General features: G+C 45.7%; 1 protein-coding gene across 1 annotated transcript in view; it reads left to right on the top strand.

Annotated features, from left to right (window-relative positions):
* The window catches only part of LOC126188389 (cytokine receptor-like), a 296,079-nt gene that overhangs the window by 266,062 nt on the left and 5,348 nt on the right, over positions 1-24,669 (top strand). Inside the window, exon 4 of the mRNA XM_049929989.1 lies at positions 2,787-3,030. Coding sequence (XP_049785946.1) covers positions 2,787-3,030 — 244 coding nt within the window. The remainder of the gene's footprint in view (positions 1-2,786; positions 3,031-24,669) is intronic.

Genomic DNA, 24,669 nt, shown 5'->3' on the forward strand with positions numbered 1-24,669 from the left:
CTCCCAGACGTGGTCAGCTTCCCGAACTTGGAGTGCTACTCCTCATTCTAGTAGCTCGTCAACGGACCTCGAGAGGCCGAATAAACCCACCCTCAAAGGAAACTTCACTGACGGTAAATGGGATTGAATCTTACACATCCGCACTGCAGTCAGACACACTGACAGCTCAGAAATGTAAGTGAACATTGTTACACTCAAACATTGTAAATGTGAAGGTAACAGCTAGCAGGCGGATTTATTCGTTGCCATACATACAGACTGTGGAATAACTGAAGATACGTGAAGACTGTATAAAGGAACGGAAGACCAGGCAAATAACATTGATAATAATCTCAGACCTTCGACAGATGGCGCATTTCATACAATGAAGTACAGACTAAAAATTTTGCGAAAATATTCAGGCAGCTATTGATACGATTTCAGTTCAGTGCAACGACTGGGAAATGGCGTTAGATGTTCAGACATGTAAAATTGTGCACTTTCACAAAATTCAAAAACTTAGCATCCTATACTAGTTAATCAATAGTAGCATGTGGAATCAGTCAACTCAAATAAAATACCAAGTGCAACAAATTGTAGGGATATGAATTTGGAATGATCACATACGCCGGCCGGAGTGGTCGAGCCGTTCTAGGCGCTACAGTCTGGAATCGCTCGACCGCTACGGTCGCAGGTTCGAATCCTGCCTTGGGCATGTATGCGTGTGTGATGTCCTTAGGTTAGTTAGGTTTAAATAGTTCTAAGTTCTAGGGGACTGATGACCACAGATGTTAAGTCCCATAGTGCTCAGAGCCATTTGAACCATTTTAGTTAAGTCCCATAGTGCTCAGAGCCATTTGAATCTTTTTTTTAACCATTTGATCACATACACTCGGTCGTAGGGAAGGCAGGTGGTAGACTTAGTCTCATTGCTAGCATACTGGGAAAAACGCATTGAATTTGCAAAGGAGATTTCTTACAAAACTTTAGTGCGATTAATCCTAGAATATTCTTCCAGTGTATTCGATGCATGTCAAATAGGACTAACAGGGGATATTGAACGGATATGACGAAGGGCAGCACAAATGGCCACAGGATTGTTTAATCCGCGGCAGAGCCTCACGAGATGCTGAAACATCTGAACTGGAAGACTCATGAAGGCAGACGCCAACTTTGTCGCGAAAGCCTACTTAAAAGGTTTCGAGGAGCAACTGTAAATGAACAATCCAGGAATGTATTACAACTGCCTACGTAACGCTGCCATAGAGACAAGATTAGCCCAATTAGAGCGCGATCGGAGGCGTGTAAGCAATCATTCTTCAGAGCTTCATACGCGTATGAAACAGAATGATCCGTTAATACGTGGTACAATGGGAAATACCCTCTGCTACACAATCTCTGTGGTTTTTTTTTAGTATAGATGTAAATGAACATCGGGATTTAAGTCCCGTGGTCGACTAGGTCATTAGAGACGAAGCACAGACTTGGATAGGGGAGTCAATCGGCGATTTTCTCTGCAAAGAAACCACTTTAGCATCCGCTTTAACTGATGTAAGGAAACTTGTTGAAATCTTAATCTCGAAGGCCGGACGGGAATCTGAACCACAATCCTCCCGAGTTCGAGGAGGAGGAGGAGGAGGAGGAGATTAGTGTTTAACGTTCCATTGACAACGAGGTCATTAGAGCAGAAGCACAAGCTAGAATTAGGGAAGGGTGAGGAAGGCAATTGGCCGTGTCGTTTCAGAGGAACCGTCCCGGCATTTGCCTGAGGCGATTTAGGGAAATGACGGGAAACCTAAATCAGGATGGCCTAACGCGGGTTTGAACAGTCATTCTCCCGAATGCGAGTCTAGTGTGCTAACCACAGCGCGACCTCGCTCGGTCCCGAATTCGAGATCAGTGCGGTAGCCGCTGCATCACCTCGATCGGTATTATTTCGGATGCAGCCGTCTGTCACGATGGTACTGTCGCTATATCTGAAGTGTGCGAAGGGCCGAAGGAACACTTTGTACTAGATTTCACCAGGATGGAGAGAAACTTAGAAATGGAAGAGGAAACAGATAAGGAAATACTATATCAGCAAAACAGTTCTCTGCAATCCTAGAGGAAGTTTTCAAGTCTTTGAACAGGAAAAATTGAGACGGAGTACATACTGATAGATCACATCTAAAACCCCTTTGTTGATGACGTTCCGGTGTTAGCTTCTAGCGCATTTGGCGGCCGGTGTGGTCGAGCGGTTCTAGGCCCTTCAGTCTGGAACCGCGCGACCCCTACGGTCGCAGGTTCGAATCCTGCCTCGGGCATGGATGTGTGTGATGTCCTTAGGTTAGTTAGGTTTAAGTAGTTCTAAGGCGGGCCGAACGAACCGCACAATAACCCTAGGTTCGTTGTGGGACAGTGGTGAGGTGGGTGGACTGCTGTGGCCTGTTATTGGGTTGTGAACCACTGAGGGCTACGGCGGGCCGAAGCCTCTCCGTCGTTTCTAGGTCCCCTGTTCAATACGCAATACACACCTTTGCTAAAACCATGTTTTACCCCTAACATACGTGCTTCTGCTCTTGGTACTAATCTACTAAGGTAAAGAGTAAGGACAACTCACTTCTGTCAGAAACGTTTAAGCTAGCAACACGAATGTTAGAGGTCAGACACATAAAGACAACGAGAACTGAGCCTGTCAACAGTTAGCATGTTTTTTGCTTGCCACTCACACCTGTTGCCTTTTTGATTGGCGAAAGCGGTTAGGGGATGCTTGTCACTAATACGAAGCGAGTGCTGGAGGTTCACTGACCCGCGCTGTCTGGTTGCAGGTACACCCAGATGGGCGCCAACAACGAGCTGGTGGCTGTGGCAGAACTGAAGACACCGTCGGCCGCCCACAACCTCAACGACAACGGGACGAGTAGGGGCTACGTGCCGCGGCCCGCGGAAGCTGCCCCGGCGGCCGCCAAGCAGCAGCTGGTGCTGACTCCGCTCACCCAGTGGGCGCCCAACCACGGCCACAACAGCACTGTGCCCTACGTCACCGCCGCCAGGCCGCAGCAGCAGCAGCAGGTACACTTGCCATTCTTGCTCTTAAGTCTGTTCCCCTATACAGGGTGACTATTAACCAAAGGGACAAACTTCCCGAGAGGAAAAGGAACAAAATAATTCATATTTCTCTTAAACAGTCGTCTGGCGCAATTTTTTTTTTTTTCCTAGCAGAAATCTGCAATTTTGTGTTTGCACTGTGTAGCTAGAGACAGCCAGAACAATTACTGCTCGTCAGATCTTTCGTGAGACGCCCGGTGTCAACAGAAACCAACCATTTGTTTCCCATTACAAACAAAATTATACACATCAAAATAAGTTTTGCATCACCCCGGTTCCCAGAACTCCCGAAGATGGACGTTGACTCTAGATATTGTATCACAGACACGGTCCCTTTGACTGTTCACAGATGCCACTAAACCCCTCCCAAAGATGTAAACAACCATGCATTAGCACCGCCTATTAGACGGAGGGGGTCCGACAGCCGATCAGTTCCAGTCATTCAACCAGGAAGGAGGCACACGGCTCGTGTTGTCTGTAGTTCAACCATGCCTAGACGGTCAATACCTAGGTTCGATCGTGTCCGCATTGTTACTTTGTGGCAGGAAGGGCTCTCAACAAGGGAAGTGTCCAGGCGTCTCGGAATGAACCAAAGCGATATTGTTCGGACATTGAGGAGATACAGAGAGACAGTAACTGTCGATAACATGCCTCGCTCAAGCCGCCCAAGGGCTACTACTGCAGTGGATGACCGCTACCTACGGATTATGGCTAGGAGGAACCCTGACAGCAACGCCACCATGTTGAATAATGCTTTTCGTGCAGCCACGGGACGTCGTGTTACGACTCAAACTGTGCGCAATAGGCTGCATGATGCACAACTTCACTCCCGACGTCCATGGCGAGGTCCATCTTTGCAACCACGACACCATGCAGCGCGGTACATATGGGCCCAACAACATGCCGAATGGACCGCTCAGGACTGGCATCACGTTCTCTTCACCGATGAGTGTTGCATATGCCTTCAACCAGATAATCGTCGGAGATGTGTTTGCAGGCAACCCTCTCAGGCTGAACGCCTTAGACACATTGTCCAGAGTTGCAGCAAGGTGGAGTTTCCCTACTCTTTTGGGGTGACATTATGTGGGCCGACGTACGCCACTAGTGGTCATGGAAGGCACCGTAACGGCTGTACGCTACGTGAATGCTATGCTCCGTCCGATAGTGCAACCATATCAGAAGCATATTGGGAGACGACAATGGACGACAATTCGCGCCACCATCGTGAACATCATGTCAATGACTTCCTTCAGGATAACGACATCGCTCGACTGTAGTGGCCAGCATGTTCTCCAGACATGAACCGTATCGAACATGCTTGGGGTAGAATGAAAAGGGCTGTTTATGGACGACGTCAGCCACCAATCACTCTGAGGCATCTACGCCGAATCGCCGTTGAGGAGTGGGACAATCTGGACCAACAGTTCGCAGCGTGGTCGTTCGGTAGCGTTCTCGCTTCCCGCTTCTCGATTCCCGGCGGGGTCAGGGATTTTCTCTGCCTCGTGATGACTGGGTGTTGTGTGATGTCCTTAGGTTAGTTAGGTTTAAGTTGTTCTAAGTTGTAGGGGACTGATGACCATAGATGTTAAGTCCCATAGTGCTCAGAGCCATTTGAACCATTTTTTTGGACCAACAGTGCCTTGATGAACTTGTGGATAGTATGCCACGACGAATATAGGCATGCATGAGTGCAAGAGGACGTGCTACTGGGTGTTAGAGGTACCGGTGTGTACAGCAGTCTGGACCAACACCTGTGAAGGTCTCGCTGTATGGTGGTACAACATGCAACGTGTGGTTTTCATGAGCAATAAAAAGGGCGGAAATGATGTTTACGTTGATCTCTATTCCAATTTTCTGTACAGTTTCCACAACTCGCAGAACTGAGGTGATGCAAAAGTTTTTTTGGTATGTGTATTTTTAAATCGGAATTTTATGTCGACATTCGATAAAGCGCTCGAAAATTAGCCTAGTTTGATATTGGTTTCCTCGATATGTATTAACCGGGACTGTAAAACACGAAGAATAAACAGCAGTCCAGCAGCAGCTCAGCAGCGCTACATCTTTGCAGTAACTGTCAGCGCGGGCCAGGGCAGTACATGTGGCTCTCGTTGTCGCTATAAGCCGAAGGTAATGGATCAGTGTAACTCGAGCAGACATGCAAGATACCTCGCAGAACTGTACTGTCAAATCAATGAATTTGAGAGAGGGTGCATTATTGGCATGAGACAATCTGATGCACCCATCCGGGAAATTGCTGCTCGTGTGGGACGAAATGTTTCGGCAGTGTAAAGGGTGTGTGCAGAATGGTCTTCGGAAGGCAGTGTAACTCAAAGAGGTGGATCAGGTCGCACCACCCGGGCCAGACCACCCCCCCCCCACCCCCCCTCAGTAAGATCGATACCACATCCGAATGGCATTGCAGGACAGATCTACCTCATCCTCGGCTCTGGCGCAACAGTGTAACATATTATATACTGTTAAGGGTGACTGTTCGTCGCCGTTTGTTACGGCACGGATTACGTGCGCATCGTCCATTTCTCCGTCTATCTTTGACGAATGTACAGAAACGAGTTAGACGGCAATGGTGTATGGAACGACGTAGAAGGGGTCAGGAATTGCATCAGATAGTGTTTTCGGACGAATCCAGGTTTTATTTATTTATTTATTTGAAAATGATGGCCGAATTTTGGTTCGCCCCGGACAGGGGGAGCGGCGTCACTGTGATTGCATTCGTACAAGGCACACAGCGCTAACTCAAGGCCTTATGGTGTGCGGTGCTATTGGTCGCAACCACAAATCACAATTGGTGCGTGACCAGTGGGATCTGCGTGAATGACATCCTGCGACCTGTAGCCATACTCTTTCTGCAGAGCACGCCAGACGCCATTTTTCAGCAACACAATGCGCGACCACATGTTGTTGCACGAACAACCTTCTTGATGTCACAGAATATCAAACTTTTGCCATGGCCCGCCAGATCACTGAACTTTTCGCTAATAGAAAATGTGTGGGGTATGGTGAAACGACAGGTGCAGCAGTGTGACCCAATGCCAACCACCACAGATGAAATCTGGAACCAGGTGAATGCAGCATGGATGGCTATACCACAGGACCCCATTCGTGCCTTATACGCGTCGATGCTGTCACGCATGGAACAAGATATCAGGGCTCTTGACCTCTGCGTACTAGGCAGCAGGACACATGCTGAACCGAGGTGACTTAAATGCTAATCATTTCTGCAGAACATACTAATGAACATGTCCCGTGAATATGAACGTCTCATCTCCAGTCGTTCAAGGTTTCCTGTTTTTCTGAACATGAGAGTACATATCAAGAAAACAAACATCACACTACCCTAATCTGGGACAGCTCTGTCAAATGGGCACGTAAAATTCCACTTTAAATGTCATATTGTTTGTAAAGGGAGACAAACCAGTGATTTCTATAGACAATGGGCGTCGCATGAAAGACGTGATGAGCACTGTTTGTTTGGGATGACTCCAGCTACACAATACAAAAACGAAATTGCATCTGAAGCACCAGAGGAAATGCGCCTGATCACTTTTAGGAGAGACACCCTGTGTATCCGGAAACTGACGGCGAGTCCGGGACCAAGCAGTAAGTAGTGGAGCATTACAAGTATTAATTTCTTCCACGGTACAAAGGATAACTGCCATGCGATGTCCGCCATCTTGTTAATGGAAATTCCTCTGCTCCTGGTATTCGGCGAAGGCTGAACCCTGCGATTGTTCCTTCAAATATTCCTGGTCTCCTCGACTGTAGAAGATGGACATATGGAATCTTTCTGCTGTGATATATTACTGCATTTAAATATGCTAACACTATAAGCTGTCTCTTATACGCCGTAGGAAGTTGCATATGGAGGGCTATGCAGGCTAAATTGGGAGACTAAATTCTATCAGTCTTGGTGTTACAATGGTTGTTGAAGACGAGTACTGTGTACTCATATCCCTAAAGTTATGTCGTTGTTCCTGGTGGAATTCTTTTCGCTAGGCCCAGTCGTCCCTTCACGAGAGTCAATCGAGACCTATACATCCATATCCACGTCCATACAAATTATAAAAATGGATGTGCATGTGTATGTATGTTCCACATCTCCTCCTAAACCACTGGCCTGATTTCAACCAAACTTGATACACGTATCATTCATTGCCTGGAAAGAATAACTGTGGGGGTAATAACTACCAATCTATCAAAGCGTTGGGGATTGGGGTGAAACGGCAGTATAGCCCATGAGGCGAGAATACCCGTATTTAGTTATCCATGATTTGAGAATGAGAGCACTCGGAGACTTGCAACGAACTGTACACATAATTTCAAACCTTTACGAAACTTCTTCAATTTCAAACCTTTACGAAACTACTACTTGCCGACGACCCCTACGAAATGGAGAAAGGAAAAATGTTAGTCGCTTACTACATTTTCGTTGTTCATACAGTGAAAATACCACATCAAGCAGACGTTTTAATTCATTACTTTTTTATTAATAATTCTATTCACAACACATTTCGCAGGTAGGGGGATGTACCTGCAAAATTATGTCATTGTACAGCACATAGTTCAGGAGATACTACGTCATAAACATTAAGCTGAGTGAAAGTGAACCTGCAGGGCGAAATTCGCTAGACATACAGGTGTTATATGTGTACAAATACACGTGAAACTGGTTAAATATGTGTAAAATATATTTAACATGTGCATATTGAATAACGCCATGAGAGCAATGATCCTAAATCCCTGATACACATACTAGTTACAACCTGGAAAGAAATACTGTAGTGTAAGACTCCTGTTGGGGTCTGATAATGAGACAGGACGAGCCAATGGACAGATAGCAAGAGGGGAGGAGAAGATAGGCACAAGTAGGAGGAGGAGATGGACAGAGACAGGGGAGGAGAAGATTGATAGAATAGGAGGAAGAGATAGCATTAGAGGTGGAACGAGGAGATGGAAAGAGGTGGAAGGAGTGGATGACAGAATGGGAGAAAAGTAAATATAAAGAGAGTGGGGATGAACAGGCCAGGGGAGATGGGCAGAGAGAGGATGGAGGAAGAAATGTGTAGAGAGAGTTGGAAGGAGGAGATGGAGTCATAGAAGACTGGAATAAACAAATTCATTGACAGCACCAGGTTTCTCATTTAGTTCATAAATCAGTATAATGAACACGAGGTCTGATAGCTCTATAGAGACCAGGGTGGCAGGCCTCCATGGTGGGTGGTGGAATTGGATTGGCAGAGATCAGAAGGCCAGTACAGTAGTTCAGCATCCTGGGTAGGGTAGCATTGGAGCAGTGAGTGGATGCCTGGTAGTTGTCCAACAAATCAAGAAAACACCATTGTTGAAACAGTCATTTATTGCTCGTAAATTAAAACAATCGTTATGATACTTGCAGAGGGCAAAGTCCCCTGGACGTAAGCGGTAGGCCACCAGGGGCCTGCGAAGAGGTGCAGCCGTCAGCAGCGACGAGGCGCTGGTGGAGTGCCGTGACGACGGCAGCGACTTGGCAAGGACGCTGACCACAGCAGGGGCGGCACCCGGTGCAGACTAGGAGCAGCCTGGCTGCGCGGGGTGGGGTGTACACAGTGCTTAGAATCGTGCGATGTTCCCAGTGTGGATGAGACACCTCACAGCAGCAGCGTATGTCCACGCAAGCAAAGGTGTGGAGCAAGGAAAGTGCCTGCACGAGCAATGGTGGCTGAGCAGCTGCATCGCCCTTGGCTCTAACTGTACGCCATCAGGCAGCCCATCGGCTGGAGGTTGCTAAAGTCCACAATACTGATCTCAGCGCAAGCGACAAGGCCGCAGCTAGTAGCGGCGGAGTCCAGAGGTGGAGACTGGTTGATCCATGCAGTCCCTCAGATTCGTAGACCATTGTAGGTCCCCCCTCGGAGCTGACGGCTGCTAGACTACCATCCCTCTAACTATAAATGAGGAGTGTTTATATGGGCCTGGGCTGTCCCTATTTTACTGAAGCATAGGTTTCTTCCATAAGACGACCATAGCTCGGATATGAAGCAATCAGGTCCCCTACGCTGCAGCGGCTCTGTCCTGCTGCATCACTGCTGTTATGCCATTGGTCCCTCTGCCTGACCGTAGTACGCGGTAACCATCTTGACGCAGGCAGGCTCTGATGTAACTTTGCCTGGCCAGCATGGACTGACCCTAACTCGCTTCCATGCCCTCTTGCATTAACTGTGGAAGGTGTCTCAGTTTTACGTAGACGTGTGTAGTAAATTAAGTATTTGCGGCGCAACAATTCTACACTCCTGGAAATGGAAAAAAGAACACATCGACACCGGTGTGTCAGACCCACCATACTTGCTCCGGACACTGCGAGAGGGCTGTACAAGCAATGATCACACGCACGGCACAGCGGACACACCAGGAACCGCGGTGTTGGCCGTCGAATGGCGCTAGCTGCGCAGCATTTGTGCACCGCCGCCGTCAGTGTCAGCTAGTTTGCCGTGGCATACGGAGCTCCATCGCAGTCTTTAACACTGGTAGCATGCCGCGACAGCGTGGACGTGAACCGTATGTGCAGTTGACGGACTTTGAACGAGGGCGTATAGTGGGCATGCGGGAGGCCGGGTGGACGTACCGCCGAATTGCTCAACACGTGGGGCGTGAGGTCTCCACAGTACATCGATGTTGTCGCCAGTGGTCGGCGGAAGGTGCACGTGCCCGTCGACCTGTGACCGGACCGCAGCGACGCACGGATGCACGCCAAGACCGTAGGATCCTACGCAGTGCCGTAGGGGACCGCACCGCCACTTCCCAGCAAATTAGGGACACTGTTGCTCCTGGGGTATCGGTGAGGACCATTCGCAACCGTCTCCATGAAGCTGGGCTACGGTCCCGCACACCGTTAGGCCGTCTTCCGCTCACGCCCCAACATCGTGCAGCCCGCCTCCAGTGGTGTCGCGACAGGCGTGAATGGAGGGACGAATGGAGACGTGTCGTCTTCAGCGATGAGAGTCGCTTCTGCCTTGGTGCCAATGATGGTCGTATGGGTGTTTGGCGCCGTGCGGGTGAGCGCCACAATCAGGACTGCATACGACCGAGGCACACAGGGCCAACACCCGGCATCATGGTGTGGGGAGCGATCTCTTACACTGGCCGTACACCACTGGTGATCGTCGAGGGGACACTGAATAGTGCACGGTACATCCAAACCGTCATCGAACCCATCGTTCTACCATTCCTAGACCGGCAAGGGAACTTGCTGTTCCAACAGGACAATGCACGTCCGCATGTATCCCGTGCCACCCAACGTGCTCTAGAAGGTGTAAGTCAACTACCCTGGCCAGCAAGATCTCCGGATCTGTCCCCCATTGAGCATGTTTGGGACTGGATGAAGCGTCGTCTCACGCGGTCTGCACGTCCAGCACGAACGCTGGTCCAACTGAGGCGCCAGGTGGAAATGGCATGGCAAGCCGTTCCACAGGACTACATCCAGCATCTCTACGATCGTCTCCATGGGAGAATAGCAGCCTGCATTGCTGCGAAAGGTGGATATACACTGTACTAGTGCCGACATTGTGCTTGCTCTATTGCCTGTGTCTATGTGCCTGTGGTTCTGTCAGTGTGATCATGTGATGTATCTGACCCCAGGAATGTGTCAATAAAGTTTCCCCTTCCTGGGACAATGAATTCACGGTGTTCTTATTTCAATTTCCAGGAGTGTATTTCGAGCATCACAAATATTAAACAAAACTGGCTTTATGTTCTAATTTTTTTAAAATGTAATTACCGTTTTCCGAGGCAGCGGCAAAGCACCCTGTCGGAGCTTCCCCACATTCCAGCTCCAGGGCTCGTGACCATCTTGTCATTTTTGGAGTGGATAACCTGTCTCTCTACCGGGACGCGTAGCTATAGCAGCGAATACAATTCTACATCCACAACAAATCATGATCCCAATGTGCCTTAAACACCGCAGTTCGATGTCCATTTCTAAGTTGTCTTCGTCTTCTTTGGATCTCCTGGTATCGGTACGAAACAAGCGAAAAACATTAGTATGTTTCAAAGAAAGTGTTATTCTGTCAGTAGGTGTGGTCACCTGGTTGCGTTGTGGCGATGCACTCTGGTGCTCAGGTTGCGGATTTGCTGATTCTGTAAAGTCTTACATTTCGCGTAGAAGTCACCAGTGTGCAACTCTTTCGGAAGAGAAGTATTCCGTCTAATTGATGGAATTCCGCCGTCGGGAAATCCCGAGGTAGGTGCAAAGCGATTTTGGGAGCTCGATTTTTCACCGTGCGTAGGTGATCGATTTGTGTGTCGTCTGCAATTCCCCAGACGACAGTTCCAGAACAGGACGCAGCAACTTCTTGTACAGAACACGTTCAACGATCTGTGGAAGTGGGGATGCCAGGTTAGCAGTGCGTATTTCCCTCAGTTCCTCGATGTGATGCCGCCATGTTAGACTTGGCCGTGTCTCCCCGTTGCAAAGCCCCACTCAGGATGTCTTATCTGTCTCAAGTCCACAGGGACTGGGCGTCTTGCTACAAGTGCTTGTCTTTCACTTCTGCTCCTTACGCTTCTCAACTGCCGCCTCATCTCGCTGCGTAGGCGCTTAAGCAGTCACCTAGCGCCTGCATTCGTCATCTGCAACTCTCGACGTAGGCGATTCTTCTCCGCGTCGCTGCTGCTTCTGGTTACTATCAAAGCGCTGTTGATGATATGGCGCAGGATTGCCTCTGCAGCAGCCATCTTGGCATCTGAAGCCGCCACCACTGACTGTCTCGGCGTGCACTGCATTTCACAGCCTTCATAGCGATTTCACCCCCATTCACCCCCCCCCCCCCCCCCCCCCACCTGGGCTGCATGCCATCGGCGTCCGTCGACTATCATGGGATTCAGTGCAAGTGTTCATTTGTCATGCTTTCGAATGTTTGAAGCTGTAGCCCAATAGCGTCACATTCTACATTACGGACACGTTATTCAAGTATCTGCAGGTCAGCAAATGGTTCAGCATATACATTTTTCACATGCAGCACAAGTAAAATCAAGGGGTAGGTGTAAAGCGAGCTTGAGAGCTCGACTTTGCTCGGAGGTGACCGGACACAAGGGTCTATACGTCCTGTCCATCTCCTGGGTAAGACAACGTCGAGGTGCTTACAGAGAATGGTACCTAAATGGGCTGATAGTCCATCACGTATCAGACACATTATTTGTTGTATTTCGAAGGGCATATTCTCATGCAGAAAAGAAAAAAAGGGTGTTGTGCAGAGATTGCACGTACCATGTTTATTAAGGCGTCGTGGCAAAAAAAAAATTGTATAAGTAGATAGTTGCCAATAAATCATGTCCAAGCATTGATGTCAAACCGTTGTTGCTACGACGTTTAACCCTTTCCCCGAGAATTTTCAGTAACTTTCAGTTGAAGAATGTGCAAGTCTGTGGTGCTATCCATGCCAAAGTAGCTACGCTTTATCGGCGAAGAGTATTGGCAATAGAAATCCCATCATAGTGGTGGCTGTTGGAAAAATCTGCGAAAAAATTTCTCTTGTGAAGGAAAATCCACTGCATCAATAAATTAATAAAATGGTTCAAATGGCTCTGAGCGCTATGGAACTTAACATCTGTGGTCATCAGTCCCCTAGAACTTAGAACTACTTAAACCTAACTAACTTAAGGACATCACACACATCCATGCCCGAGGCAGGATTCGAACCTGCGACCGTAGCGGTCACGGTTCCAGACTGAAGCGCATAGAACCGCACGGCCACACCGGCCAGCAGTAAATTAATACCATGAAATGTTTAATGTAATGTACCAGCGCTGATTGCTTTATTGCCGACTGACTGTCCATTTCCGGTCATACGTTAATATGAACTTATGAACTTTTTAATTCTTTTTCCCTTACGTAATATTCACTTTCACTTTCTCTCCTGCAACTTCTCCTCCTCCTCCTCCTCCCTCCCCCCCCCTCTCTCTCTCTGTACCTATTTATTCGTTTATTAATGAATTAGATACGCGCAACGTAACCCATTCACAAGACATATCCTGATGACAACTCAGCTCTTAGCAGTTTACAAGGTATCAACATAGTTCATTTTATATATAAAAAAAAGCACATGCTACTCTTTTGCACGTGAGCGGCATATAAATCGGCAAAAATAACTGAGCCGGCCGGGGTGGCCGAGCGGTTCTAGGCGCTACAGTCGGGAACCGCGCGACCGCTACGGTCGCAGGTTCGAATCCTGCCTCGGGCATGGATGTGTGTGATGTCCGTAGGTTAGTTAGGTTTAAGAAGTTCTAAGTTCTAAGGGGCTGATGACATCAGAAGTTAAGTCCCATAGTGCTCAGAGCCATTTTTTTAAAAAAATAACTAAACTGTAGTAACAGCAGTTATCTCAATATTTAGACTGAAGCACCCATGTCGTTCACTTCATCTGTCTGCGGAACCACTCAAGATACGATAAAAATGAAAACAAAAATTCACTATTCTATTTGTATTTTTATAGCATTTATAAAAAAATAGATGTATGAAGTGGCACGGAGATAATACTCTCTACATTCGTCACGGATTGGCAGATCACATTAACGATCTGGCTTGGTGATATTAGGCGCCATCTATGAACTATTTGATAAGTTTTAGGAGCCACAGACCTCGTCCCAATGATTACAAAAAGCATAAAAGAAAAAATATTCAAATCAATTCCAACAATCGCAGCATACATCATTTGCCTCCAAGCCGTTTGTAAGTTTTGTGAAACTGATTTTGCGTTTGGTTTTAAAGACTAACAAATACATTGGCTCACAAGGAGTGAATCTAGCATTTGTTTGTATCGTCTAATGTTAACTGCAAATGTGGCAATAAGTCAGTACAGCAACGTCAATAATTTTCCTTGTATTTTATTTTATTCCTATGCACATTTTGAAATTTTATTAGAGACCTTAGTTGCTTTAGTATAAGGTTATGTATTACATATGGAGGGCGCCAGGCAGCCAACCGATGTGTTCTCTCTGCATTGGTTACTCAACAGTCTTTAATGAACTGTGACAAGAGCTTGAACAACAGGTGTAGACGTACTAGGGCATATATACCACCTCCGAAATACTGATATGTACTTCAATGTACAAGCGATCTAGGTTACGTCATGAGTTGTAATTTTTGTATACAATACTCTACCTATGTACTTCTTGTATTTTTGGTATTGATATTGGCTAGTTACTAACCGAAATCTGGATCTGCTATAATAAAGCTAGACCGGAAACGACGACTGGCATTTGCTCTTTACCATTTTGAAAGTTATATCACAGTCGGGTAGCGCATTCCACTCCCCTAAAGGAAGATAATTTAATAAAATTGTTTTTTACAAGTGAGACAATGCGAAGGGGCGAGTTACTTACTGTAAGTTCGGAACTTTCAACTTCTTATTAGAATACCTCACAATATTACGGCCTGATAAAATTGTCCAATAAGAACGAAATATTAACAGGTATCCTTTCTCTAATGCTCAAGACCCGAACAGCAGCGCAATCTACCTCTCTTTACCAGTTATTTACACACCCCCTATTGCTGTTGTGCTGGCGACGGTCTAACAGCCACTCTTCAACCTCTGAGAAAGATAATTTACGTAAATACTCACACAATCTCTTCAGCTTCTGAGAAAGACATTTTACATACATACTTTAACATTTACAGTATTATGTGCATGATTCTACAGGATGTCCACAGCTCGTGGTGGTGCGGTAGCGTTTTCGCTTCCCACGCCCGGGTTCGATTCCCGGCGGGGTCAGGGATTTTCTCTGCCTCGTGATGACTGGGTGTTGTGTGATGTCCTTAGGTTAGTTAGGTTTACGTAGTTCTACGTTCTAGGGGACTGATGACCATGGATGTTGAGTCCCATAGTGCTCAGAGCCATTTGAACCATTTTTCTTCAGGATGTATCACAATTAATAGCGAAAACTGATACGGGTGAAAGTTTACAATAATAGTAGCAAAAACGTCCCAGTAGACAGTGTTTCGCATACGAGATAACTGCGAGTGTGGGGCTACGAGCCGCCATCGGCTTCAGTTAATATTGCCCTAGTCAGTACATATGTTTTTGAAATGTGAATTTTCGATTACCCATATTGACAGTAAGCAGGAGGCGACGGCCAATGATTTGTCGATTATGATCCAACCGACGCACTGTTATTTTTCCGATATACCCCTCAACTATACATCCATCTGTATAGAATATGATGAATGTCCTTGAAAACACTACATCTAGCCACCAAAGGACATCAATAACTGCTTCCACGTACCCACTGCAGCCTGAGAAGTATTCGATTCCTGCACAGGGGAAATTTAAATAATGGAATGCATACCACACTAGTCCAACCATGATGACATAGACACGTACACAGCGGGGGCAACCAGATATACGGGCCCTGCAACGAAATTGTGACGTCACACTAGTCGGATCGTCCGCCACACTTCGAGAATGCTCGGCTCTGTGCAAGAGTCACGGGAAATCAATATTTAATTGAAAAGGTAGCCACTAAAGACCACTCCGGACGCTGACGTTACGGTCATGCGAGCAAGACGATAAATATGGTGTGCTGTGATCACTCGGTGCTATGCAGTACCTGTTGTTTGCTTTAGTTGTATGCACTAGTTCCACACATCTGCATTATAAAGTTTGACCTGTGCGAGCGGGAAAGTCAGAGAGTCGCAAACCTATTTCCCAGAGACCGATCATTCTGCCCCGTTCGAACTCATTCGCTTGTTGATAACTCGTCATTTGTCGTCGATTTTAATCCTTTTAGCATCTGCCTTCATGTTTCCGTTTTGTTTGAGGGCTTTTCATCAGTCTGCAATTCTTCATCCAGTTTCCACAAAGAGCTTAGATTTTTTTTTACGCTATGCGAAATTTGTTGATGGTTAGTTGATTGACTAAACGTACCCGTATGGGATGAGGCAAGGATGGGGAAGGAAATCGGCTGTGCGTTTTCAAAGGAACCATCCCGGTATTAGCCTAAAGCGATCTAGGAAAATCACGGAATGCCTAAAGTATTATGGCCGGACGCGGTTTTCAACCGTCGTCCTCCCGAATGCAACTCCAGTGTACTAACCACTGTGGCACCTCGCTCGGTAAGGTTGTTGAAAAGAGTATTACAGTAATACGAGCCTTTTTATTCCGGCTGCAAAGAACTCTTATCTTGATGTTTGAACCAATTTCCCACGAACTTTTTCACTTCCTCGTTGTCCTGGAACCTCTTCAGTGTACCAAACGAATGGAAACCACTGGATGCTAAATCAGGACTGTAAGGGTGATGAAGCAGTACTTCCCAGCCCATTTTATCGATGGTTTCACGGGTTAGTTGAGCAATATGAGGACGTGCGTTATCTTGTTGGAGAATCACACCACGTATCTGAGATCCAAGACGTCTCTGTCTCACTGCTGGTTTCACTTTGTTTAAAAGCAAATCCGAGTAGTACTGGCTGTTCACTGTACGCTGCTCTTCGAGATAATCACAAAAAACTGGACCTTCAGCATCCCTAAATACCGTCAACATGACTTAACCTGCTGGTGCTTGGGTTCTGAATTTTTTCTTGACAGGTTTGTTGGTGTGCTTCCACTCCATGCTTTGTCTTTTTGATTCTGGCTCATAATAGTGAACCCAAGTTTCATCGCAAGTTAAAATTCTGTTGAGGAAGTGCTCACCTGCTCTTTCATAACGTTCCTTTAGCTCTGTGCTCAACCTTGTTTCTTTGTGTAGCCGCGTCAACTCCTTTGGGACCCATCGTGACCATGTTTTTAAGTACTTCAGCTTATTATAGATAATGTTATGAACTGTGCCAGTACTAACTTTAACCTTATCAACTATCATTTCCACAGTCACACGGCGGAGGGCATGTAAATGTCATCAATTCGACTTTCAAGTGAGGGAGTTGAAATTGCAACTGGCCGGCCAGAACGGTGTTCGTCAGCCACTGAGTCGCGACCAGTTTTGAACTGCTCTACCCACATGTAATAATTTGCACGATTCATACAACCTTCACCATAAACTTTAGACATTCTACAGTATATATTCACTGGTTTCTCGCCTTCAGCAAATAAAAAACGAATAACAGAACGTTGTTCGCTCGGTAAGGTCCACTAAAGTGGACTTTTCAAGCGGAGTCGCCATCTTGAAATGTATTTTTGAGGTTATAAACAAAACAATGTTGATACATTAGCTGATAAGGGCTCATCCGAGTGATGCCAACTTAAAGATAGAAAAACAACCAAACTTTTCCTACTAACAGTTTTTTCCCCAGACAAATTTGTTTTATTTTTGAATGACCCTCTTATAATCTAATAACAGATTTCCCAGTGAAACTATACGCAACGTAGAATCGTGAAGTATGCTAAATGGTTCAAATGGCTCTGAGCACTATGGGACTTAACTGCTCAGGTCATCAATCCTCTAGAACTTAGAACTACTTAAACCTACGTAACCTAAGGACACCACACACATCCATCCCAGAGGCAGGATTCGAACCTGCGACCGTAGCGGTCGCGCGGTGCCAGACTGTAGCGCCTAGAACCGCTCGGCCACTCCGGACGGCCTGAAGTATGCTAAGCACAGAAACTAGCCAGCAGTGCCGACTGAAGTAAATGCTGTCGGAGTGAAGTAGTGGAAATCAGTTATTCCTCAGCACTCTGTTATCCTGCATCCCAACAATATTATGTTCACGAATTCTTCTTTGGTGCGCGACTTCCCCAGTCAGTCCACCACCAGGGCAAGCATTTGAAGCTGTCCCCTGACAACTCAGCTAACACCAGTAAATTAACATGCCGCGTTCATTAGGAGTCGTAACAGTTTCAGTGCACCGAATTAACTAATTTGGTATGCTGTTGATTCCAGTCGTGGAACAATTCGTACAGCAAGAGGGAAGAGTTTAAAACACATTACAGAGTACGACGTCACGGAGGCATCAGCTGAATGGCCCTCACGTGGGCGTGTGTGGGATTTCTGGCGCGCCATCTCGCCACGACAGCAGTGGTGTTTACAGGACCCCCGTTCCATGAATTGCCTTCATGTGCCGCTTCACGTCGGCCGACCGCGTAAGCGGGCAATGGCATGTTTGCACTGCAGATAAGGAGGCAGCGTGCGTACCAAATAGCTCACTTGGAAATTTCCCGCTGCGACGTCGCTACCTCACAATGAATGGAAGATGAGACGAGTGTCCACAAAGTAACTTCATTTCTTTGCTGTTTGCATCCACTAACTTTCTGTCGATGTTGGAGTAGTTAGGGGCGTAGGGGTGTAAGGTAATCAACGCTTCACGCTGATCAGCCAGAACATTATGACCACCTTCCTAATAGCAGATCTTTGGCACGGATAACAGCGGCGACGCGTCGTGGTGTGGAAGTATTGAGGCCTTGGTAGGTCGCTGGAGGGAGTTGGCACCACATCTACACACACACACACACACACACACAGACACACACACACACACACACACACACACACAATTCCCATATGGTCCGGGAAGGGGGCGATGAGCTCTAACGACACGTTTAATCACATCCCAAAATTCAAATGGCTCTGAGCACTATGGGACTTAACTTCTGAGGTCATCAGTCCCCTAGAACTTAGAACTACTTAAACCTAACTAACCTAACGACATCACACACATCCATGCCCGAGGCAGGATTCGAACCTGCGACCGTAGCGGTCGCGCGAATCACATCCCAGATGTGTCCGATCGGATTCAGTTCGGCGAGTTGAGGCGCCAGCACATCATTTGGAACTCGCCACTGTGTCCCTCGAGCCGCTCTATCATGCTCCTGGCCTTGTGATGTAGCGCAATATCTTGTTGAAAAAATACAAATGCCGTCGGGAAACATGAAGGTTCTTGTGTGTAATATTGAAACATTATCAAATAATGTAGTTCATGAAATAAGTTTGTGGCTTGTGGAAAATAATTTGATGCTAAATCACAGTAAGACTCAGTTTTTACAGTTTCTAACTCACAATTCAACGAGAACTGATATTTTAATCAGACAGAATGGGCATGTTATAAGCGAGACGGAACAGTTCTAGTTCCTAGGCGTACGGATAGATAGTAAGCTGTTGTGGAAAGCCCATGTTCAGGATCTTGTTCAGAAACTAAACGCCGCTTTATTTACCATTAGAACATTATCTGAAATAAGTGACGTTTCAACACGAAAAGTAGTCTACTTCGCATATTTTCATACGCTTATGTCATATGGTATTATTTTTTGGGGTAATTCTTCTGATTCAAAAAGGGTATTTTTGGCTCAAAAACGGGCTGTTCGAGCTGTGTGTGGTGTAAGTTCTAGAACCTCTTGTCGACCCCTATTCAATAGTCTGGGAATTCTGACATTGCCCTCACAGTATATATTTTCTTTAATGTCGTTTGCTGTTAGCAATATTAGCTTATTCCCAAGAGTTAGCAGCTTTCACTCAGTTAATACTAGGCAGAAATCAAATCTGCATGTGGAATGCACTTCCTTGACTCTTGTGCAGAAAGGAGTGCAGTATTCTGCTGCATCCATTTTCAATAAGCTACCACAAGAACTCGAAAATCTTAGCAGTAGCCCAAACGCTTTTAAGTCTAAACTGAAGAGTTTCCTCATGGCTCACTCCTTCTATTCTGTCGAGGAGCTCCTGGAAGAGCTAAAAAATTAAGCAAATTCCAGTGTTACATTCTTGATTTTCTTTATTTAAACTAATGACGTGTCGCGTGAATATGTTTCTTATATTTCATTTTATCTGCCTCTACAATCGTGTTATAATTTCATGTATTGACTCGTTCCATGACCATGGGGACTTCTCCTTAATGTGGTCCCCCCGGAACAATAACTAAATAAATAAATAAATCTCATGAAGGGTGTGTACGTAGTCTGAAACCAGTCTACGACACTCCTTGGCCGTCATGGTGTCTTGCACAAGCTCCACTCGACCCATGGATGCCCACGTGAATGTGTCCCAGAGCATAATGGAGCCGTCGCCAGATTGTCTCCGGGTGTGAAGGAGCTGGACCCCTGGTAGATGGCGGATTCGCAGACTCCCATTGGCTTGATGAAGAAGGTATCGGGAATCATCAGACCACGCAACATTCTGCCACTGAGCCAACGCCCAGTGCCGATGGTCACTTGCCCATTCCAGTCGTAATTTCCGATGTCGTGGTTTTAACATTGGCACATGCATGGGTCGTGGGCTGCTGAAGCCCGTCGTTAGACCTGTTCGGTGCACTGCGTGTTCAGACACAGTCGTACTCTGTCCAGCATTAAAGTCTGATGTTAGTTCCGCCACGGTTCCCCGCCTGTCCTGTTTTACCAGTCTGCCTAGCCTACGACGTCCGACATCTTTAATGAGGGGTGACCGCCAAACTCCACGACGTCTGAGTATGGTTTCACCTTGGTTCCGCGACGTGTTAAAGACACTCACCACAGCGCAACTCGAACACCCGACAAGTCGTGCAGTTTCCGAAATGCTCGGGCCGGGCCTTCGGGCCATCACACTCTGCCCTCGGTCAAACTCGTTCCAATCTACGCACGGACGCCATGCTCACTGGTACTACATGCACCGTGTGTGTGTCTGACTAGCAGACACTCCTCGCCAGGTGACGCTGCATCGCCTGGACGGGTTTTTATCGATAGTAGGTCGGCGGGCATAATGTTCTGACTGACAAGGGTTGTTGTTGTTGTGGTCTTCAGTCCTGAGACTGGTTTGATGCAGCTCTCCATGCTACTCTATCCTGTGCAAGCTTCTTCATCTCCCAGTACCTACTGCAACCTACATCCTTCTGAATCTGCTTGGTGTATTCATCTCTTGGTCTCCCTCTACGATTTTTACCCTCCACGCTGCCCTCCAATACTAAATTGGTGATCCCTTGATGCCTCAGAACATGTCCTACCAACCGATCCCTTCTTCTAGTCAAGTTGTGCCACAAACTTCTCTTCTCCCCAATCCTATTGAACACCTCCTCATTAGTTATGTGACCTACCCATCTAATCTTCAGCATTCTTCTGTAGCACCACATTTCGAAAGCTTCTATTCTCTTCTTGTCCAAACTATTTACCGTCCATGTTTCACTTCCATACATGGCTACACTCCATACAAATACTTTCAGAAATGACTTCCTGACACTTAAATCTATACTCGACGTAAAAAAATTTCTGTTCTTCAGAAACGCTTTCCTTGCCATTGCCAGTCTACATTTTATATCTTCTCTACTTCGACCATCATCAGTTATTTTACTCCCCAAATAGCAAAACTCCTTTACTACTTTAAGTGTCTCATTTCCTAATCTAATACCCTCAACATCACCCGACTTAATTCCACTACATTCCATTATCCTCGTTTTGCTTTTGTTGATGTTCATCTTATATCCTCCTTTCAGCACACTGTCCATTCCGTTCAACTGCTCTTCCAAGTCCTTTGCTGTCTCTGACAGAATTACAATGTAATCGGCGAACCGCAACGTTTTTATTTCTTCTCCATGGATTTTAATACCTATTCCGAATTTTTCTTTTGTTTCCTTTATTGCTTGCTCAATATACAGATTGAATAACATCGGGGAGAGGCTACAACCCTGTCTCACGCCCTTCACAACCACTGCCTCCCTTTCATGCCCCTCGGCTTTTATAACTGCCATCTGGTTTCTGTACAAATTGTAAATAGCCTTTCGCTCCCTGTATTTTACCCCTGCCACCTTTAGAATTTGAAAGAGAGTATTCCAGTCAACATTTTCGAAAGCTTGCTCTAAGTCTACAAATGCTAGAAACGTAGGTTTGCCTTTCCTTAATCTTTCGTCTAAGATGAGTCGTAAGGTCAGTATTGGCTCACGTGTTCCAGTATTTCTACGGAATCCAAACTGATCTTCCCCGAGGTCGGCTTCTACTAGTTTTTCCATTCGTCTGTAAAGGATTCGCGTTAGTATTTTGCAGCTGTGACTTACTAAACTGATTGTCCGGTAATTTTCACATCTGTCAACACCTGCTTTCTTTGGGATTGGAATTATTATATTCTTCTTGAAGTCTGAGGGTATTTCGCCTGTTTCATACATCTTGCTCACCAGATGGTAGAGTTTTGTCAGGACTGGCTCTCCCAGGGCCTTCAGTAGTTCCAATGGAATACAAGGGTATATCCCTGCTAATGTGCTTTGCCATACACTTCGTTCGTGGTAGAAGATGTTTTCTTCCAAATTTTGTCATCTACATGCTCCCATTCAGCTTGAATCAACAGGCCCTTGTAATTCTCTCTACATTCTCACACGTATCATTTTATTTAAGGATCGAATTTGCACATAATCCAGGCTGGCACTATCCTCTTGCCCAATTGGAAAATAAGACTTCGATCGTTCTCTGTGGTTTCTTACTTTCAACGTTAGACTAAGACTATCATCGTGGCTAGAGGACGGCTGCAAACTTCTCACACTTCTGCAGAGTACTATGGGATAACTCATCACTGAGAAACTAGTTATTACTCAAAAAACGATCAGCGAGAATAATATTCGTTAATGAAATTTGTCGTGGATAACCTCTCAAAATCGATGGGGTCTTTGTCGTTCATAGCTAAAACACTAGAAGGAAATACGGTTTTCATTACCTAACGTTAAAACTGTATGTGGTTTACAATAATTTTCCATACGGAGCCACAAAAATCTCTGATCATCTTGACATTAACCTGAAATGTCTGGCAGGTAGTGAGGCAAATTTTAAATTTAAGCTGAAATCGTTTCTGTAGTTACAGTAAATGCTTTCACTTAGAGTACGAGTTGTGTCGATGTGGTGTGCTGTTAGTAATCTAGTTAATGAACAGCAACAGAGCCATGTATACTAACAATCGTAGTTTGAAACTGAGGTTTTCTCCGTCATTTTATCAAATAAATTTCCGTCAGTTGACTGAAAATAATTATTCATTTATTTCACACAATTATACTTTCGGATTTATAGCCATTCTCAAGTGACCTGTACAAGTTATTCACTATGCACAATATCACCTATATTATGTATCTTCAGTATGTACTCATATCGTGTAACATGACAACTTGTTTATAAGACGAGAAATACGTCTTTTCAAGGATGACAAATCACTTATATACGTCACTTGAGAATGGCTATGAAGCCGAAGGCATGGTTGTGTGAAATAAATGAATAATAATTTTCAGTCAAATAACGGAAATTTCTTTCAGAAAATGACTGAGAAAACCCGCATTCATCACATGCTTGCATCAGCTGACGTTAACATTTGTCCACGTTAACATCACTTGATGCATGGGTGTTACGAATGCAAGTACAGACGAAATTGTCTCAGTTTTGGTGTATTTTGAGTGGATTTTTTTCTATGGATGTCTCTTGTAGGTCTCAAAGCCGTTTCCAGATTTTGAAACGGTTTTCGTACCCATCCTTTCACAGACCAGTTTCCTGAATGGTTTCGCCTAAATAATTGATGTGAGAAACTCTCTCGATTTCACCGTCTAGAGTTTTTAGAATTTTGGGTGCCAGATTGTTGTTACACATGTATTTTTTTTTCCAAATTATATTTGGTACCCTATTCCTTCTGCTGTGACTTTAAAATTTCTATTTGTTTCTATACTATTTCAGTGCCCTAACACAGAACCGCCAGGTCGTATGCAAAAGCTAGGCAGTCCGTCCTAATACTGGTTCGCCAATTTTAAGTTTTGATTTTAGATTCCGCCAGTCTTGGATTACTTTTTCAGAGACGCAGTTGGAAAGTAATGCAGAGAGGCCATCACCTTGTCTCACCCCAGTTTTAATTCCAAAATTTTCAGAAACGTTTCCCCTGAATTGTTATTGTTCACGACAAAAAGCAGCAACCCTAAAATGGAAGCTTGGGGGACACATCACATTAATACACTAAAAAATAAAAATAAAAAAGCGACGCACGACGAAGGAATTATTCGAATAGGACTGTAGATGTGATGTACAGACAAACAAATGGTTACAATTTCAAAAACGTTGGATAATTGATCCAGGAGAAAGAGCTTCACAAACTGAGCAAGTCAATAAAGGTTTGGTCCACCTCTGGCCCTTTTATTTATTTAGCGTATGGCATCTACAGACTAAAATTGCAAAATTCCACACATACTACTAATTAATATAATAAACGAATTTCAAATATATTATTAAATGATTGATTGCAGACAACAATATGCGAAAGATTAGGGAGACAGCCACTGCAGCTATTACAAGTCCACATCTAAGCAGGTCACCCACTGAACAGCACGTGGAACCTCTGGCCCTTATGCAAGCAGTTATCTGGCATTCCGCTGATTGACAGAATTGTAGGATGTCGTCCTGAGAGACACAGTGCCAAATTCTGTCCAATTTGAGCGTTAGATCGTCAAAGTCTAGAATTGGTTGAGAGGCCCTGCCCATAAAGTTCCGAACGTTCTCAACTGGGGAGAGATCCGGCGACCTTGCTGGCCAAGGTGGGGTTTGGCAAACACGAAGACAAGCAGTCGAAACTCTCGCCGTGTGCGGGCGGGCATTATCTTGCTGAAATGTAAGCCCATAGGTGTATACCATCATCGACGCCAGGCTGTGCTGCAAGGGTGCCTGGATGACACCAAAAGGGACCTGCTGTGGAACGACATGGCACCCCAGGCTA

The sequence above is a fragment of the Schistocerca cancellata genome, chromosome 5 (genome assembly GCF_023864275.1).
Source record: "Schistocerca cancellata isolate TAMUIC-IGC-003103 chromosome 5, iqSchCanc2.1, whole genome shotgun sequence".
NCBI classification, from domain to species: Eukaryota; Metazoa; Arthropoda; class Insecta; order Orthoptera; family Acrididae; genus Schistocerca; species Schistocerca cancellata.